General features: G+C 35.3%; 1 protein-coding gene across 2 annotated transcripts in view; it reads left to right on the top strand.

The window, feature by feature from the left end:
- The first annotated feature begins 8,570 nt into the window (after positions 1-8,570).
- pax3b (paired box 3b) overlaps positions 8,571-21,873 on the top strand; it is a 65,721-nt gene continuing 52,418 nt past the window's right edge. For both annotated transcript variants that reach the window (XM_072911940.1, XM_061925931.2), the window contains exons 1-4: positions 8,571-9,046; positions 9,127-9,362; positions 9,446-9,500; positions 9,680-9,829. In XM_072911940.1, the coding sequence (XP_072768041.1) occupies positions 8,962-9,046; positions 9,127-9,362; positions 9,446-9,500; positions 9,680-9,829 (526 nt within the window). In that variant the 5' untranslated portion in view covers positions 8,571-8,961. The remainder of the gene's footprint in view (positions 9,047-9,126; positions 9,363-9,445; positions 9,501-9,679; positions 9,830-21,873) is intronic.

The following is a 21,873-nucleotide window of genomic DNA, read 5'->3' as shown; positions in this document are numbered from 1 at the left end:
TTGCAAGTTCGCTCCCCGTCTCTTGACATCCACTTCACCCTTGCCCCCGGTGCCGCTCACACTGGTGGATGAATGATGAATGAATGATAGGTGGTGGTCGGAGGGGCCGTAGGTGCAAACTGGCAGCCTCGCTTCCGTCAGTCTACCCCAGGGCAGCTGTGGCTACAAATGTAACTTACCACCACCAGATGTGAATGAATGATGGGTTCCCACTTCTTTGTGAGCGCTTTGAGTATCTAATAATAGAAAAGCGCAATATCAAATCTATCCATCCATCCATTTTCTACCGCTTATTCCCTTCGGGGTCGCGGGGGGCGCTGGAGCCTATCTCACCTACAATCGGGCGGAAGGCGGGGTACACCCTGGACAAGTCGCCACCTCATCGCAGGGCCAACACAGACGGACAGACAACATTCACACTCACATTCACACACTAGGGCAAATTTAGTGTTACCAATCAACCTATCCCCAGGTGCATGTCTTTGGAAGTGGGAGGAAGCCGGAGTACCCGCAGGGAACCCACACAGTCACGGGGAGAACCTGCAAACTCCACACAGAAAGATCCCGAGCCCGGGATTGAACCCAGGACTACTCAGGACCTTCATATTGTGAGGCAGATGCACTAACCCCTCTTCCACCGTGCTGCCCATTTATCAAATCTAATCTATTGTTATTATTATTGGGGTTCTGGGGTGATCAAATAAGCAGTCATTATCTGGTTTGACCACTATTTGCCTCACACAGTGCAACACATCTCCTTCGCATAGAGTTGATCAGGTTGTTGATTGTGGCCTGTGGAATGTTGGTCCACTCCTCTTCAATGGCTGTGCTAACTTGCTGGATATTGTCAGGAACTGGAACACGCTGTCGTATACGCCGATCCACAGCATACCAAACATCCTCAATGGGTGACATGTCCGGTGAGTATGCTGGCCATGCAAGAACTGGGATGTTCTCAGCTTCCAGGAATTGTGTGCAGATCCTTGCAACATGGGGCCGTGCATTGTCATACTGCAGCATGAGGTGATGGTCTCTGGTGAACGGCACAACAATGGGCCTAAGGACCTTGTCACGGTATCTCTGTGCATTCAACATGCCATCAGTAAAATGCACTTGTGTTCGTTGTCCACAACATACGCCTGCCCGTACCAAAACCCCACCCCCACCATGGGCCACTCCATTCACAACGTTGACATCAGCAAACCACTCTCCCACTCGACGCCACGCACGCTGTCTGCCATCTACCCTGAACAGTGAAAACCAGGATTCATCCGTAAAGAGAACGCCTTTACAACGTACTAGGCGCCATTGAATGTGAGAATTTGCCTACTCAAGTCGGTTACGACGACAAACTGCAGTCAGGTCGAGACCCCAATGAGGACGACGAGCATGCAGATGAGTTTCCCTCAGACGGTTTCTCACAGTTTGTGCAGAATTGTTTTGGTTATGCAAACTAACTGTTGCAGCAGCTGTTCGTGTGGCTGCTCTCAGTTGGTCATGAAGGTGCACCTGCTGGATGTGTGGCTACATGTGGTCTGCGGTTGTGAGGCCGGTTGAATGTACTGCCAAATCCTCTGAAACACCTTCGTAGACAGCTTATGGTAGAGAAATGAACATTCAGTTCATGAGCAACAGCTCTGGTGGACATTACTGCAGTCAGCATGCAAACTGCACGCTCCCTCAAAACTTGCGACATCTGTAGCATTGTGTTGTGTGATAAAACTGCACATTTCAGAGTGGCCTTTTATTGTGGACATGCACACCTGTGCAATAATCATGCTATTTGATCAGCATCTTGACGTGCCACACCTGTGAGGTGGGATGGATTATCTTGGCAAAGAAGAAATGCTCACTAACACAGATTTAAACAGATTTGTGACCAAAATTTGAAAGGAATAGGTCTTTTGTGTATATAGTAAATGTTTTACATCTTTGAGTTGAACTCATGACAAATGGGAGCAAAAACAAAAGTGCTGTGTTCATATTTTTGTTCGGTGTATTAAAGGTTGTCACATTAATGGCACATCGCTCTTTGTACCATACACATAAAAATAAACACTGTTTGAGTGCACCGAACTGTCACTATAGGCTTTCAATGCAATTCCTTTGAATTATTGGAATTTGAATTGAATTGGCTCCACCCCTGCAGGATGTTGAACTGGAGTTACATGTAGGAAGTGGATTGATTGATTGACTGAGACTTTTATTAGTAGATTGCACAGTGAAGTACATATTCCGTACAATTGACCACTAAATGGTAACACCCGAATACGTTTTTTCAACTTGTTTAAGTCGGGGTCCATGTTAATCAATTCATGGTATACATATATACTATCAGCATAATACAGTCATCACACATCGGAGTATATACATTGAATTATTTACATTATTTACAACCCGGGGGGTGGGATGTGGAAGGGGTTGGGGCGGGGGGTTAGGTTTGGTTGATATCAACACTTCAGTCATCAACAATTATATCATCTGAGAAATGGACATTGAAACAGTGTAGGTCTGACTTTGTAGGATATGTACAGTGAGCAGTGAACAAGGTGAGCTCAGAAAGCATAAGAACAAGCATATACATTTGATTATTTACATTTGATTATTTACAATCCGTGGGGGTGGTATGTGGTTCATTGCGATTCTGATAAATTATTTTTACCTAATTAAGGATGCATTTCTCACATGTAAAAAATGTATTGGTATAAGCACTAACAAAAATAACACAACTTTGTACAAACACCCAAATCAACACAAATTCCATCTATTTTTAACATGAGCTCGGCATTCTGGGAAATTGAGTATTTTTCCATTGAGTGTCCATAATTTTAAAGTTACAATATTTAAGGTCCATACTCTTTAGTATTATCAAACAGTCATATATGTATTTAATATACCAAAATTATCAATTTGAAATGGAATTGCAATTTCACTTCCTGTTTGCAACCTCTGTTCAAATTCCAAACTGATTTGAAATTCAATCTAGAATTTAGCACAAATCGCACATCATTAATGAAACCCCGCCAATTAACTTTAAAAATGTCATCCCTTGTGGGAATATTTGTGTTTGAAATATTCAAGGAACTTTATTGTCATATCAGCACACCTGAGAGACATGAGATGGTATGAAATTTACTACCCGAGGTCCCAGATGTAGCCCAATGACCACAGAACGATAATATGTACCCGTACATAATAAACTAAATAGAAAAGTACATACATTGAGTATAGGATATAAACAGCACAAGTTAATTGAAATAGATTACGAATGAAATATAATTATTGTTGCTGTAGAATCTTAGGTTGCAGTCATGTGGAAATGCACTGCGTCACACTGATGGTATAAGAAATTAGTATAGCAATATTTTTGCCTCTAGATTTCTATCATTAACATTATTTATTCATCTATGTAAGTTATTGTGTATATCCTGTTGTTAAAGACATAATAAAATATTTATAGTCATTTGTTTTTTTAAATATTTCTTTAACATCTTTATTTATCTTAATGACAAATGGACTGAGAAATGCTTGCAAAAAGAAGAATACACTATATAGAACATTTATAACACAAAGATCTACAGAAGCAGAAAACAAGTACAAAACGTATTAGAACAAGCTAACTGGCATTCTACGAACGTGTAGAAAAGATTATTAGTCAATTATTGGACCAGAACAAAAACAATATGAGAGCAACATGGCACATCCTCAATAGCATTATTAAAATGGTGCTAAAAAGGACTATCTTAAATACTTCTTAGATGGAAATGTAAAAAATGACAATATGAATGAAGTAGTTGAAAGCTTCAATAAGTACTTTGTGAACATTGGACCAAATCTGGAGGAAAATATTCCAGATCCTGAGTCAGTTGAAAACTTGAATGACACCATAGATAGAAGGGTTAGGGTTACTCTATGTTCCTAGGAGGTGTGCCAAAAGAGTAAATAATCAATATTTTGAAAAAAGGTAAATCCAAGACCTCAACTGATTGCAACGCAATTGATATGAAAACGATAAAAAGTTTATTGAAGAGCTTTCAGAACCTTTAACATATATCAGCAACCTATCATATCAAACAGGCAAATTCCCAGATAAAATTAAAAAAGCAAACATCGTACCAATTTATAAGACTGGTGACAAACACCAGTTTATACAGACCTATTTCTCTACTTCCACAATTTTCTAAAATCATTGAAAAACTACTTAACAACAGATCAAACATATTCATAAATAAAAACAAACCACTCACAGACAACCAATATGGATACAGAGCCAACATTTCAACATCAATGGCATTTATCGAAATAACGGAAGATACCACAAAAGCAATAGATAGTAAAGAATGTGCCGCTGCAGTGTTTATGTATTTAACAAATGCATTTGACACAATTAATCACAGCATCTTAATAGACAAATTAGAACGGTATGAAATCAGAGGGTTGGTCTTGAACTGGGTAATAAGCTACTTAACCAACAGGAAGCAATTCGTGAAGATTGGCGAACACACTTCCACCGAGCTGAAACATATTTTGTGGCGTACCTCAGGGATCAATGCTTGGACCAAAATTGTTCAATCTCTATACAAACGACATTTGTAAAGTTACAAAGGACTTAAAGTTAGTTTTATTTGCAGATGACACGATTGCGTTTTGTTTAGGAGAGAACACACAGAAGATAATACAAATAATAACAGAAGAAATGAACAAATTAAAAAGATGATTTGACAAAAACAGACTATCATTGAATCTCAGTAAGCCTAAAATAATGCTATTTTGTAACAGTAGAAGAGAAAGGCAAACACAAACACAGATAGACAGTAAATATTGAAAGGGTAAAAGAAAACACATTTTTGGGAGTAATAATAGATGATAAAATGAATTGGAAATCTCATGAAAACAATATACAACATAAAGTAGCAAGAAACATGTCAATCATGTTCTAGACCAAAAATTACTTCATATTCTCTACTGCTCACTAGTGTTACCATATCTGAGTTATTGTGCAGATATATGGGGAAATAACTACAAATGTGCGCTTCATTCACTAACTGTGTCACAAAAAAGATCAATTAGAATAATACATAATGTTGGATATAGAGAACATACAAACCCTTTATTTATTAAATCACAATTATTGAAATTCAACGATTTGGTGCATTTGCAAACAGCTAAAATGATGTATAAAGCAAACTATAACCTGCTACCCAAGAATGTACAACAATTCTTCTCAACAAAAGAGGAGAAATATAACATTAGAGGAAAATCTAATTTAAAAACATTTGTAGCACATACAACACTTAAAACCTCTAGTATATGTGGAATTAAATTATGGAACGGATTAAGCAAAATAATCAAACACAGCACCAATATGATTCAGTTTAGAAGACTGTTCAAACTACACGTGTTCACAAAGTACACAGATCAAAAATTATGACGAACATCTCAAACCCTTTCCCCCCCCCCCTTTTTTTGTTTTGTTATTGAGACAAATATTATTTATGTGTTTAACCGAATGCAGCTGAGATAGGCTCCAGCACCCCCCACGACCCCAAAAGGGACAAGCGGTAGAAAATGGATGGATGGATATTTGTTGGCTTATAAGGTATATTATTTATTCATTATTTATTTGTTCACTTTTCTGTTACAGAGAACAAGGAAATTGTATAAAATGGCTATGGTATGAAAAAGGGGTTAGGATTAAATAAGCTCTGCTTCTTCCTACTCCTTTTCGGACGTGTTGTAATGAAACAACTGGAAATGTGCGATGAATTACATTGTATCGTATGCGCGTTCGAAATAAACCGAAACTGAACCGAATGTGTCTCCATTTCTATACATTTTTCAATGTGTATTGGCGTCTTCTTTCCTTTCACCGTGAATCCTTCTGCTTAATCGCAGAGACAAGCAAAGGGGTTGGTGAAATAAATAAACTCGGCTTCTTCCCACTCCTTTTCGGGCATGTTGAATTGTGCCACTATTATTTTTGCTTCACATAACTTCACATTGGTGACGACAGTATATGAAACGACTTTTGCACAGAAAAAAACTTGCCCAAATAGACATATAGAAATGAATATATCTTTTTTTTTTTCCACATTCTTCCTACTCATTTTCAGATGCAGACATGCAATGCATCTAGTGTAACTTTTTTGTTATGCATCTTGACGACAGCTTAAATTAATTGGACAATAATGAGTTGGTAATTGGCCTCCACGCAGATCATGTGATGCAACTCATTTATTTTTCCATTCAAAGTTCCGACTCTGCTTAATCGCAGAGACAAGCAAAGGGGTTTGTGAAATAAATAAACTCGGCTTCTTCCCACTCCTTTTCGGGCATGTTGAATTGTGCCACTATTATTTTTGCTTCACATAACTTCACATTGGTGACGACAGTATATGAAACACTTTTTGCACAGAAAAAAACTTGCCCAAATAGACATATAGAAATGAATATATCTTTTTTTTTTCACATTCTTCCTACTCATTTTCAGATGCAGACATGCAATGCATCTAGTGTAACTTTTTTGTTATGCATCTTGACGACAGCTTAAATTAATTGGACAATAATGAGTTGGTAATTGGCCTCCACGCAGATCATGTGATGCAACTCATTTATTTTTTCATTCAAAGTTCCGACTCTGCTTAATCGCAGAGACAAGCAAAGGGGTTTGTGAAATAAATAAACTCGGCTTCTTCCCACTCCTTTTCGGGCATGTTGAATTGTGCCACTATTATTTTTTGCTTCACATAACTTCACATTGGTGACGACAGTATATGAAACGACTTTTGCACAGAAAAAAACTTGCCCAAATAGACATATAGAAATGAATATATCTTTTTTTTTTCCACATTCTTCCTACTCATTTTCAGATGCAGACATGCAATGCATCTAGTGTAACTTTTTTGTTATGCATCTTGACGACAGCTTAAATTAATTGGACAATAATGAGTTGGTAATTGGCCTCCACGCAGATCATGTGATGCAACTCATTTATTTTTTCATTCAAAGTTCCGACTTTGAATCCCCCCCCCCCCCCCCACACACACACACACACACACACACCATACTAATGGATTGGACACGGATATTCAATGTCGCTTTAAAAGAAGAGGTATGCATGGTTCCCATTTGCACCCTCTGTTTTGCTTGACTCTTAATATCCCCTTTCAATAAGACCCCCGAATCGTCACGAATTGGTGGTTGCATGAGGGTCCTTCTTTTACCTAATAAAATCAAGAAACGCACACACACACACACACACACACACACACACACACACACACACACACACACACACACACACACACACACACACTTCAAACTGGAACTTTAAAAGCAGTAAAAAAAAAAAAAAAAAGACATGAAAAAATCAGGTGTTTATGGGGCAGTTGCATAGATCGTGAGAAAACACCGACTACATCCTCTTGTTTATTTTTTTTGCACTGGTTGCATGGTGAAAATAGACACAGCTGCAGCCATGTGTCCCTAATCATGGACGAATTAAATTAATATAAATTCAATTTGTTTTGGAATTTTTTATTTTTTTTTAAATCAAAGGATGAGCGTGGCTTTATTCGGCTTGCACAGTGGAAAGAAAAAAAAACCCTCAGAATTGCCCATAAAGCAAACGAATGATGATTTTTAAGTACACTCTCATTGTCTGTTTTAAGGGTGCGACTTTATGGATTATTGCACATTATGGGATGCGCACAGACTGTCTTTACAGCGGCCCTGGCGTCGTATCCTGCTGTGGGCACACGTCCCAATTCTTTTCAGGCCTTGAAAAAAAGCCGCAATAAATTCCTCAAGTTGTGCACACTTTAGCACCATTGATGTCCAATACAGAGGACATGGGGTGGGAACTAATTAGGATGCGTTAAATGTCTCAGGATGGCGCACTGAGTGCAGGGCTTTATTGCATGGTTCTTTAACGATGTATTGCCATTTATTGACGCAAATACTACACAAGTAAATGATTAATAACATGTGCAATGCGAGGACGCGCAGCTTCAAGTCACACATCAAACACATTAAATTCCATAATGACATAACATAGAAATGGACTAAGAACATTGAATAATATAATCACAATTAAGTAATTGGTGTAGCCAAAGTGTGGCCAGGGGGATATTTTAAAATAATATTCCAAAGTTGTATACACCCTAATGTCGCATGTGATCTCTAATACTCACAGTTAATGTGCCAACTATAATGCAATTCTTTAAATACATTATATTTAACTTATTGTCAAGGTATTATTTCAGAATGTAATAATGATTCTCATTCTGCTATTAAAAAACATATTGGTGCATTGGTTTGTATGCACGCAATAACACGACATTGTTTTTCAAATGAAAATACAATTCGTTTTTTTCCTGCCTGTCCAATCCGTCAAACTTTTTTTTTTTTTAATGACTGTCAAATTATTTAAGTTTCTAGTCCAACAAACCAGCTTAGACACACTTAAAAAAAAAAAAAAAGTTGTTTTGGTGTTTCATTCTGATAAACGAAAAGACGTCCCTAACTGTAACAAGGCTTTTAATTGGAGGAAAGTTTCCATTCTCGACCAATCAGAGTAAACGTCTGGTTAACGAGGTGGAGAGGGGGAAGGGGGGGGTGCCCCCTCGACCAATCAAAGACGAGAACACTGACCGGTTCGGAGACGAGCTGGGCTACTTTGGACTATCTCTTCTTACTTTGTCCGCCATCAACAAACTATAGTACCATTTCGGATACGACACTTTGGCACCTCCGTGTTGAACTAGACGGGATAAAGTGGACTATTACGACTTCCTGGCTTTAATTCGCGGCTATCCCGGGGGGGGACGTTTGGATGTTCGCTTCGACACCAACCGAACCGCAAACGTTTGAAGCGTCCCATGCGGTAGACGGTGACCGGCAGCATCACACTCCCTTCCCGCTTGGATAAGGGCTCCGTCTATCGCTTGGGTTGGAGGAAGTATGACCGCGCTGGCCGGGTCTATCCCCAGAATGATGCGACCCACGCTGGCTCAAAACTACCCGCGCAGCGGCTTCCCCCTGGAAGGTAAGACTTCACAAGTGCGCCTTTTTTTTTTTTAAGACGCGCTTTTACCTTTTAAGCCGTTTATTTATCCGTTAATATAGTGTCAACGCCGCTGGGTCAAGGCCGCGTGAACCAGCTCGGCGGAGTGTTCATAAATGGCCGGCCTTTGCCTAACCACATCCGGCATAAAATCGTGGAGATGGCCCACCACGGGATCCGGCCGTGCGTCATCTCGAGACAGCTCCGGGTGTCCCACGGCTGCGTGTCCAAAATCCTGTGCCGATACCAGGAGACGGGCTCCATCCGACCGGGGGCCATCGGGGGCAGCAAACCCAAGGTAGTAAAGGACAATGTAAACAACAACAACAACAACAACAACAACAAATACCACGTGACACTTTTCTGACTTTTTGAAAGCAGGTGACCACGCCGGATGTGGACCGGAGAATTGAGGACTACAAGCGGGAAAACCCGGGTATGTTTAGCTTGGAGATTGGGGATAAATTACTAAAGGATGGGGTATGTGAACGCAACACTAAAACAGGTGCCGGAATAAACATTATGCTTATTGTTATATTCAGCTTAGTGTTTTAATAGTGGCAACAATGTTGACATTATTTTCATGCCCCTTTTTTTTTTTTTTTAAACTTATAGTCACCTCCATCAGTCGCGTCATTAGGAGCAAGTTTGGGGGTAAAGTGGATGTAGAAGAAGAGGATGATGAGGATGATGGGGAAAAGAACGGGATGGAGGACAGTGACCGCAGGGCCAAACACAGCATTGAAGGCATCTTGGGCGACAGATGTGAGTGAACTTCTTCTTCATGAAATATTGTATTATAGTTCATTTTTATGCAGATTATACAGGTGTCCTATATTGTGCTGCTGCACATATTGAATATACTTTTCAGTTTATTCTGGTCAGACACAATGTTTCTTTTCAACATTAAAACACAACAATATACAGCACACACTTACTATGTCGCACAGAGTTCCACATGTTCAAAAGGAGTAGGAAGAAGCAGAGCTTATTTAATCACATACACCCATTCTACATTTAATTATAGCTAATACTTTGGTTCATGTCCTGTATTCGATCTGTGACACAAATACACAAATAAATAATGATGCATAAATTCACATAAACAAAGAGTTATCAATTTTTTTTTTAGTATTTTATTCTACATTATACTAAAATATTTGCTGACTAGAAGAAACTGAAACACTTTTATGTTGCTTTTTGGGGATTTTTACTACAGTATTTACTTGTTTGTTATTCATCATATCATGCAGTGAATTATCATATAATGTTATGTAATATTTCTTGATTCTTTCATATTTAATCAATCACCTACTTGTTTTGTCTACTTCCATTTTCATTTCACTCCTTTTTTTCCCAACATTCATTGAAACTTTTTCACAAGCCATGCTTTTGTGCCATTTTATTATTTTTATATTCTTGTTGTTTATTTAGTTCCCTGTTACACATTCTATGTTCTAAATAGTAGCATTTTACCACAGCAGGGAATGACCTAACTTTTTCTTGTAAAAATATAACATGGAATATTGAAAGTGTCAGCAAAGGCAGAGTTATGGGGATTGAATAAGATCGGCTTCTTCCTGCTGCTTTTCGGACTTCTTTGACCTGTTGGATGTCTCTCAGTTTCTCATGTGACGTTGTTGGGTGGGGGTTGTATTTTGAATTCTTTATCGACCATGTCTCCACGCCTTAAGGCTTTTCCCAGGAGGCCCGCACAGTAAATCAAACAGCAGGTGATGGTTTAGTGCGGGGAAAAGGGGGGAGTGTGTGTGTGTGTGTGTGTGTGTGTGTGTGTAGGGTTTTCTTTCATTCACATTGCAGAATGCTTACTTCAGCATATCTAAAATATTATATTGGACTCATGTTGCTTTCTTTAAGTAGGCAACGTACATGTTTACAATATTGTGATCATTTTGGGCTGGGGTGTCCAACGTGTGGCCCCGGGGACTGCAGCTTGTTTGTTTACTGGCCCCTCGGCATTCAAAAATTAAATGAATACATTATATTACACTAATTTGGATTGTCACCTATATACAGCGGATTTGTTCTGCATTGATTGACCTGTACTTTATCCAGTCTTCATTGGCTTCCAGTTAATTTCCGCATTGAGTTTAAAATTTTAGTCCTGACATTCCGTGCGTTGCATGGTGGGGCCCCTCAATACACCACTGACTCGCTATGCTCCTACTCTTCAGGTCGCAGCCTCCGGTCTTCAGGCCAGGGTCTTTTAAAGATCCCGAAAACTCGTTTTAAAACCCGTGGAGACCTGGCATTCCAGGCTATAGCTCCCAGACTCTGGAACAATTTGCCCCAGTCCCTCTGTGATCTTGACTGTGTTGAAACTTTTAGGAAACATTTGAAAACTTCTCTTTTTAGTAAAGCTTTGAGTTAATGCACTTTTTAACTATCATTTTTTAATCCACTTTGTATTCTTTTTTATGATGTTGCCCCTGTGGATTTAAATGGAATTGTTGTTTTACTTTACCTATTTTTTGTACAGCGCTTTGAGATTTTATCTGCAATTTCTTTACTTACTTACTTACTTACTTGGATTGGGTTTTAGCATATTTTCCAAAATAATGGTCATCTTATCCTTGAATTTGTGTGCAGGCGCAAAAATTTTGGAACCGGTTTTTGGGTCCTATATAAGCTGGCTAATTATGTTTTTTATTATTTTATTTTATTTTTCCTACTCAAGATAATATGCACTTTGACAAAATAACTAATCAAAGTTTTTGCTTTTTATTGCTGTAATTACTTTTAATATATTAATTCTAATCATAATAGAACACCGGACAGATATGTGAGGCAAAAATGTATTATTTTGACCAATTTAACAATGCAAAAATATCAACAAAATAAAACATGTGCTCCTTTTTACAATTAGTTGAACAAACCTAAGTTAATATACAAGATTAATAAACAAAATAAAAAACAATTAGTGACTTATTCCCAGTTTCCAAATAATATAACTAAAACATTTACAATATCAACACAACAAAAACAGATATTTGTGAAAAGTATTGAATAAAACCGAAAAATATCGATTTCATCACGCTAGAATTGACCTGACACTGATCCATACTATCGATTATTGCATGCCTCCCGCCCCCCCCCCACCGGCTAGTATTTTGATAGTGTCTCCAAATCCACGCGTCGTATTTTGCATCGCTTGTCTTTGTTGAGTGAAGTGCAGGATGAGAGATAAAGCGTCCTGGTCTGAGGGGACGACCATTGTCCCCCCTCGATGAGTTGATCAAACATTTGTTCAACGGTTTCCATCAGCGCACAAAGCCGAGGCTGCGCGCACAACGGGGATGAACTTGGAGACAAAAGACGCAGGAGTCCATTTAGGCCTCACGCTCGGGCTGTGCGCGGACAAAAGGCCCAGCTTGGAAACACATTCGGTGCACTAAAAAAAAAAACCCGAAAAGGAGACCTGTTTAGAATTCAAGGAGAGCGAAGAGGAGCTTCTCCTTGCAAAGCCCGACAAAACACTTTATGAAGCCGCAATGAAGGATGAATTATTCAGGGAGTGATCCGGAGCCTTTTATCCCCCCCCCTTTTTTTTTTACCAGAAAAAAACAAAATAGTCACTTACAAAATGTTTCCTTTTTAAGCTCTTCTTTACTACAAACATCACTTTCAGCAAACACCTTTTTGAATACTATACACCAGGGGTGCTCACACTTTTTCTGCAGGCGAGCTACTTTTCAATTGATCAAGTCGTGGGGATCTACCTCATTCATATATATAATTTATATTTACTTATTTATGAAATATATGTTTTTGTTAATAAGTTAAAGGTGTTTAATGATAATGCAAGCATGTTTAACACATATAGTTAATATTGTAAATAAATTAAAGGTGTTTAATGATAATGCAATCATGTTTAACACATAGTTAATATTGTTAATAAATTAAAGGGGTTTAATTATAATACAAGAATGTTTAATACATATAGTTAATATTGTTAATAAATTAAAGGTGTTTAATGATAATGCAAGCATGTTTAACACATATAGTTAATATTGTTAACAAGTTAAAGGTGTTTAATGATAATACAAGCATGTTTAATACATATAGTTAATATTATTAATAAGTTAAAGGTGTTTAATGATAATACAAGCATGTTTAACACATATAGTTAATATTGTTAATAAGTTAAAGGTGTTTAAAGATAGTACAAGCATGTTTAACACATAGTTAATATTGTTAACAAGTTAAAGGTGTTTAATGATAATACAAGCATGTTTAACACATATAGTTAATATTGTTAATAAGTTAAAGGTGTTTAAAGATAGTACAAGCATGTTTAACACATAGTTAATATTGTTAACAAGTTAAAGGTGTTTAATGATAATACAAGCATGTTTAACACATAGTTAATATTGTTAATAAATTAAAGGGGTTTAATTATAATACAAGAATGTTTAATACATATAGTTAATATTATTAATAAGTTAAAGGTGTTTAAAGATAATACAAGCATGTTTAACACATATAGTTAATATTGTTAACAAGTTAAAGGTGTTTAATGATAATACAAGCATGTTTAATACATATAGTTAATATTATTAATAAGTTAAAGATGTTTAAAGATAATACAAGCATGTTTAACACATATAGTTAATATTGTTAACAAGTTAAAGGTGTTTAATGATAATACAAGCATGTTTAACACATATAGTTAATATTGTTAATAAGTTAAAGGTGTTTAAAGATAATACAGGCATGTTTAACACATATAGTTAATATTGTTAACAAGTTAAAGGTGTTTAATGATAATACAAGCATGTTTAACACATATAGTTAATATTGTTAATAAGTTAAAGGTGTTTAAAGATAATACAAGCATGTTTAACACATATAGTTAATATTGTTAACAAGTTAAAGGTGTTTAATGATAATACAAGCATGTTTAACACATATAGTTAATATTGTTAATAAGTTAAAGGTGTTTAAAGATAATACAGGCATGTTTAACACATATAGATTCCTTTCTTCCATGAAGACAAGAATATAAGTTGGTGTATTACCTGATTCTGATGACTTGCATTGATAGGAATTAGACAGTGGTGCTAAAAACGTCCGCATTTTCGAATGGAGGAGAAAAAAGTCCTCCTTTATGTCCAATACCACATGAAAGTGGTTGGTTTTTGGCATCTTAATTTGTCCAGCTTCCGTACTCCTTTGTATACACTTTACAAGAAATACATTGTCGGCAAACTCCGTAGCTTGCTAGCTTGTGCACGCCAGCTTTCTGAGACTCGTTTTGTTAGCGCAACTGTGCAACTGTGCAGTCGGTCTTTGGAGTTTTGACGACAGGTACAGCGCCAGAGTCTGTTGAAATAAAGTGTTTCTCGCCTTCCAGTCGGTAATTTTAATGAGCTGGCAGCAGCCAGCGTCATCTCAGAAGACCATCGGGTGCCGTGAATGTCAATCAAGTGACGAAAGTGACGTCATAGTGAAGATTTATGATCGCTCATTTTTAGGACTATTTTTTTAATGCCTGGCTGGTGATCGACTGACACACCCTCCGAGATCGACCGGTAGCTCGCGATCGACGTAATGAGCACCCCTGCTATACACAATACTTCAATACGTTTCAAATGCTTTTTAAAGAGTGCAAGTAACAACTTTCACAACTTTTTAAATGGTTTTTGTTAAATATAAATCAATATGTTTACATGTTAGAGCTGTATACTATTTAAACACGTTTGTAATATTACATTTTTACTGTAGTCTTATAAACTTCATAATTCTTTTTTTTTTTTTTTTTTTTTTAAAGTTAAATGATAAATGGGTTGTACTTGTATAGCGCTTTTCTACCTTCAAGGTACTCAAAGCGCTTTGACACTACTTCCACATTTACCCATTCACACACACATTCACACACTGATGGAGGGAGCTGCCATGCAAGGCGCTAACCAGCACCCATCAGGAGCAAGGGTGAAGTGTCCTGCTCAGGACACAACGGACATGATGAGGTTGGTACTAGGTGGGGATTGAACCAGGGACCCTCGGGTCGCGCACGGCCATTCTTAAGTTCCCAAATACAGTATAACACACAACTACAAGCAGAGCCGGCCCAAGGCATAAGCGTACTAAGCGCTTGCTTAGGGCCCCGCGGCCACCAGGGGCCCCCCAAAAGCAATTAACAAAAAATTATTTTTTATTTTTTGCATGTACGAGTCTGACTGATGATTTCTAAATGATCAAAGATATATTATTGTACAAAAACACAATTTTAGGTCAACATTTTTGCACATTGCTGTTTCAGGTTTTTGTTACCAAAAATAATAAAGTGAATCAGAATCAGCTTTATTGTCCAGTTATGTTTAACACACATGGAATTTAACTTCAGTAGACTGCGCTCTCTTTGTACAAAGTAAACATTAAATATGAACAATTAACTAAAAATATAAACTAGTAATTAAAGACTAATATGTACAAGACTGATGAGACAAGATGACACTTTTACTGTAAATACAAAGCTTTATCACTTGGACTGTTCAACCCCAGGCCACTCTTGTAGCTGAATGTTTTCTACATTTTAAGATTAGGAACCATATGTGGCACTCTGGACATCATTCGTTCATTCATTGGTATTATTTATGTTCTTAACTGGGCCACCCCCATATCTTTATAAATGACATGTCATTTGTAAAGACATGCCAGGCTGACAATAGGATAATGTAAACAACACTGCCAGAGCCGCAATGAGTTTATATATTATTTATATATTATTGGCAGAAATAGAGGGCCCCAAAATCAAATTTTGCTTAGGGCCCCATGGAGGCTTGGGCCAGCACTGACTACAAGTTTGAAATCCCCTTTTAGGGACTCAAATACTGTTTGTATCAAGTTTCAAATCATTTTTCAAAGTGCATAAATACATAGTAGTACAAGTACACCTTTGAAATATATGTCTTAAACTGCCTAAACAAATACTATATACTACTTCTACAAGTTTTAAATACTTTGTGCATTGACCAAGTTTTTTTTTTTTTTTTAATTGCTCAAATACTGTTTTCAAGTTTTCGAAAACTGTTTTAAAAGTGCCGAAATAAATACCAGTACTTCAACAAGTTTCAAATACTTTTAATTACTTGCAAATTACAACTTTCACAACTTTTAAATGTTTTTTTGTTAAATACAAATCAATATTTAATACTTTATATGTTACAGCTGTATACTATTCCAACACGTTTGTAATATTGACTTTTTAGTTGTCTTATAAACTTCAGCAAGTTTCATGGCCCCAATAATTTTTATATATTCTTAAAAAGTTCCCAAATACAGTAAACAACACTTCAACAAGTTTGAAACTCTTTTTTCGGGACTCAAATACTGTTTGTATCAAGTTTCAAATCCTTTTTCAAAGTGCATAAATAAATAGTAGTGCCAGTACACCTTTGAAATATATTTATTAAACTGCCTAAACAAATACTATATACTACTTCAACAAGATTCGGATAATTTTATAAGTGCATTGACCAAGTTTTATTTTTTTATTTTTTTAATGGCTCAAATCCGGTTTTCAAGTTTCGAAAACTTTTTTAAAAGTGCCAAAATAAATACTAGTGCTTCAACAAGTTTCAAATACTTGTAACTACTTCAACAAGTTTCATATACTAAGTGCCAGAATAAATACTGTGTAAAATACTTCATCCAGTTGAAATACTTTTTTAGTGCCTTGACACGGTTTGAACTATTTTTTAAATTGCTCAAATACTGTTTTCAAGTTTCAAAAACGTTTAAAAAGTGCCGAAATAAGTACTAGTACTTCAACAAGTTTCAAATACTTTTAACTACTTCAACAAGTTTCAAATACTAAGTGCCAGAATAAATACTGTGTAAAATACTTCATCCAGTTGAAATACTTTTTAAGTGCCTTGACACGGTTTGAAATATAATTCAATTTGATCAAATACTGTTTGTATCAAGTTTCAAACACTTTTTAAAAAGTGCCTGAATAAATACTTCTTCAAAAAGTTTCAAATGTTTTTAAAGAGTGCAAATAACAACTTTTAAATGTTTTTTTGTTAAATATAAAACAATATATAATACTTTACATGTTAGAGCTGAATACTATTTCAACACGTTGGTAATATAAAATTTTTACAGTAGTCTAATAAACTTCAACAAGTTTCATGGCCCCAATAATTTTTATATATTTTTTAAAAGTTCCCAAATACAGTATAAAACACTTCAACAAGTTTGAACTCCCTTTTTAGGGACTCAAATACTGTTTTTATCAAGTTTCAAATCCTTTTTCAAAATGCATAAATAAATAGTAGTACCATGCAGTTCACCTTTGAAATATATGTCTTAAACTGCCTAAACAAATACTATATACTACTTCAACAAGTTTTAAATACTTTTTAAAGTGCATTGACCAAGTTTTTTTTTTTAATTGCTCAAATACTGTTTTCATGTTTTCGAAAACGGTTTTAAAAGTGCCAAAATAAATACCAGTACTTCAACAAGTTTCAAATACTTTTAATTACTTGCAAATTACAACTTTCACAACTTTTAAATGTTTTTTTGTTAAATACAAATCAATATTTAATACTACATATGTTACAGCTGTATACTATTTCAACACGTTTGTAATATTGAATTTTTAGTAGTCTTATAAACTTCAGCAAGTTTCATGGCCCCAATAATTTTTATATATTTTTAAAAAGTTCCCAAATACAGTAAACAACACTTCAACAAGTTTGAAATTCTTTTTTAGGGACTCAAATACTGTTTGTATCAAGTTTCAAATCCTTTTTCAAAGGGCATAAATAAATAGTAGTGCCAGTACACCTTTGAAATAGATTTATTAAACTGCCTAAACAAATACTATATACTACTTCAACAAGATTCGAATAATTTTACAAGTGCATTGACCAAGTTTTATTTTTTTAGTTGCTCAAATCCGGTTTTAAAGTTTCGAAAACATTTTTAAAACTGCCAAAATAAACACTAGTGCTTCAACAAGTTTCAAATACTTTTAACTACTTCAACAAGTTTCAAATACTAAGTGCCGGAATAAATACTGTGTAAAATACTTCATCCAGTTGTAATACTTTTTAAGTGCCTTGACACGGTTTAAAATATTTTTGAAATTGCTCAAATACTGTTTTCAAGTTTCAAAAATGTTTAAAAAAGTGCCGAAATAAATACTAGTGCTTCATCAAATTTAAAATACTTTTAACTACTTCAACAAGTTTAAAATACTAAGTGCCGGAATAAATACTGTGGAAAATATTTCATCCAGTTGAAATACTTTTAAAGTGCCTTGACACGGTTTGAAATATTTTTTAAATTGCTCAAATACTGTTTTCAAGTTTCAAGAACTTTTTTATAAGTGCCGAAATAAATACTAGTACTTCAACAAGTTTCACATACTTTTAACTACTTCAACAAGTTTTAAATACTAAGTGCCGGAATAAATACTGTGTAAAATACTTCATCCAGTTGAAATACTTTTTAAATGCCTTGACACGGTTTGAAATATAATTAAATTTGATCAAATACTGTTTGTATCAAGTTTCAAACACTTTTTAAAAAGTGCCTGAATAAATAGTACTTCAACAAGTTTCAAATGTTTTTAAAGAATGCAAATAACAACTTTTAAATGTTTTTTTGTTAAATATAAAACAATATATAATACTTTATATGTTAGAGCTGAATACTATTACAACATGTTTGTAATATAACATTTTTACAGTCGTCTTATAAACTTCAGCAAGTTTCATGGTCCCAATAATTCTTATATATTTTTAAAAAGTTCCCCAAAACAGTATAAAACACTTCAACAAGTTTGATATCCTTTTTTAGGGACTCGAATACTGTTTGTATCAAGTTTCAAATCTTTTTTCAAAGTGCATAAATAAATAGTATTGCCAGTAAACCTTGGAAATATATTTCTTTAACTGCCTATACAAATACTATATACTACTTCAACAAGTTTTAAATACTTTTTTAAGTGCATTGACCAAGTATAATATTTTTTTTAATTGCCCAAATATTGTTTTCACGTTTTGAAAACTTTTTTAAAAGTGCCGAAATAAATATTGGTACTTCAAACAGTTTAAAATACTTTTAACTGTACTTCAATAAGTTTCAACCACTAAGTGCCGGAATAAATACTGTGTAAAATACTTCATCCAGTTAAAATACTTTTTAAGTACGTTGACACAGTTTGAAATATTTTTGAAATTGGTCAAATACTGTTTTCAAGTTTCAAAAATGTTTAAAAAAGTGCCGAAAAAAATGCTAGTGCTTCATCAAGTTTAAAATACTTTTTTAAACTGACTAAATATATTTTATATTCTACTTTAACAAGTTTCAAGTACTTTTTTACGGGCCTTGACCCAGTTTGAAATATAATTGAAATTGCTCAAATACTGTTTGTATATCAAGTTTCAAACATGTTTTGAAAAGTGCCTAAATAAATAGGACTTCAACACGTTTCAAATATTTTTTATTAAACTGCTTAAATAAATACTATATCCAAACTTCAACAAGTTTCAAATACAGAATAATTACAGTATAAATACTGTGTACTTCAACTTCAATACTTCAACAATTTTCAAATACTTTTTGAATTGCCCAAATACTGTTAATAACAACTAATACAAATGTCAAATCCAAATAAAACTTCAACAAGTTTTTATACTTGTTATACTTTTTGTAAGTACCCAAATTCTGGTTACTATAATGTACAAACACTTTTTCTAAAAGTGCCTAAATAAATACTACTGTATATTCAGGTGAAACCCAAACAATGAGAGTATCGTGCAAAAGTTAATTATGTCAGCAATTCAACTTCAAATGTGAAACTAATAGGTGATGTAAACTCATTACACAAAGTGAAGTATAGCAAACCTTTATTTGTTATACTTTTGATGATCATAGCTTACAGTTTAAAAAAAACCCCCAAATCTTCTGAGATTTTGAACTCAAGGTTTTCCATAAACTAAGCCACAATCATTAAAATTATTTCAAAAGAAAGCTTGAAATATTTTCAGTTTCATGTTATGAGCCTATAGTTTCACCTTGTAAATATAATTGCTGGAAAAAAAAACAACCTTTGCTCGATATTCTAATTTTTTGAGTTTCACCTGTAAAATGCGTTTAACAAGTTTCAAATACTTTTAAAGTGCACACATAATATAGGCTACATAAAAACTTGAACACGTTTCTAATATTTTATTTTCAAATTGCTTGCATACTGGTATGTAACAACTTCCACAAATGTGAAAGTGCATGATTATTATTATTAATACAAAACATGTAGGGGTGTCCAAAGTGCAGCTCTGGGGCCATTTTCGGCCTGGTGCTCACTTTTTTATCGCCCCTTGGCATTTATAAGAATAAAATTAATTCATGAATGTATTATTCGATATTACACTAGTTTGCTTTGTTTCCTATAATACAAGCTGTTTTGTTTGGATATTTAAGCATAGTGACCTCTATTGAGTTGCTTTTAGCATCTTTAATGTACAAAATATGTAAAAGTTATTTTTTGTCATTTCATTTTTCTCCATGCGGCTCTTGGAGAAAAAAGTTTGGACACCGGTGCGCTAAACGGTCAACGAAAAAAGCCTTTTCACTTACAAAAGGGTGATAAAAAACCAATACCGCTCTAAAATTTATGATCAATTATTGAGCCTTTAGAAAGATGTTGACCTTTCCACTGCCCTGAACATTAATAATGTCTTCTAAACGATGTCGATATTGTGCTATGCCACATTTAATGATGGAGGGAGTGTATTAAAGGGTGTCTGGAGTGAATGGAAAGCAATGTCTTCTCCCCGGAGAGCCCAGCTCTGGCCCCGGAGCGTAAAGCTTCACAATTGGGGCCCGGCCACAGGTCCTCTCTGGCCCCCCCTCCCTTCTCTGCATTCTGCTCACCAAATCTCTTCAAGCAGATTAAATGGACTCCTTTATTTCATCCCACTTTCATCTGGAGAAAAACAACGCCCCTCTCCCTCTGTTTTCTATTCTAGTCTCTTCTGGTGTCAGCCATGCATCTCCGACAAAGATAGTCAATGCAAAATACACATTTGTGTTATTGAGACAGTATATTATGTCAAAATAAATGAATGTGCAATGTTTCCATTACAATAAAATATATTTAAAATTGATGGATTGATAATATAATCATTTTGAAACTGTAAGCCTGAGTATTTCCAAGTACTTCTGTGTAACTTTGTATGTATGATCGAAATAAACTGAACCATTATCATTTCCATAATGATAATGGCTACTATACTGAACAATTTAAGGAAATACAAGTGACTCTAATTAAATTGTAATTACATATAAATAAATATAATAACCAAAGGAAAAAGTAACAAAAAAACAATGAAAAGTAAAGCAACGCTACGCGAAGCCATGTAAAACTACGTACAGCAAAGCTACGCAAAGGAACTTAAAGTAACGCAATGCAAAAGAATGCAATGCTACGCAACGCTTCACAAACTACGCAAAGCCACGCAATGTAACAGAGTGAAGTAACAATGCAATGCAACGCAAAGCTCCACAAAGCTACGCAACGTAATAAACTAAAGGAACACAATGCAACACAACTCAAAGCTTCACAAAGCTATACAAAGCTTTACAAAACAATGTAAAGCTTCACAAAGTTACGCAAAGCTACGCAGCGTAACAGAGCCGGGCAATACAATGCAGCACAAAGCAAAGTAACACACAGCCATGCAACATGACAAAGTAAAGAAATGCAATGAATACACTGCGACGCAAAGCAACACAAAGCAGCGCAACACAGCACAAAGCTGTGTAACAAA

The sequence above is a fragment of the Nerophis lumbriciformis genome, linkage group LG30, assembly GCF_033978685.3.
Source record: "Nerophis lumbriciformis linkage group LG30, RoL_Nlum_v2.1, whole genome shotgun sequence".
NCBI lineage: Eukaryota > Metazoa > Chordata > Actinopteri > Syngnathiformes > Syngnathidae > Nerophis > Nerophis lumbriciformis.
This window is presented reverse-complemented; position numbering and strand designations above follow the sequence as displayed.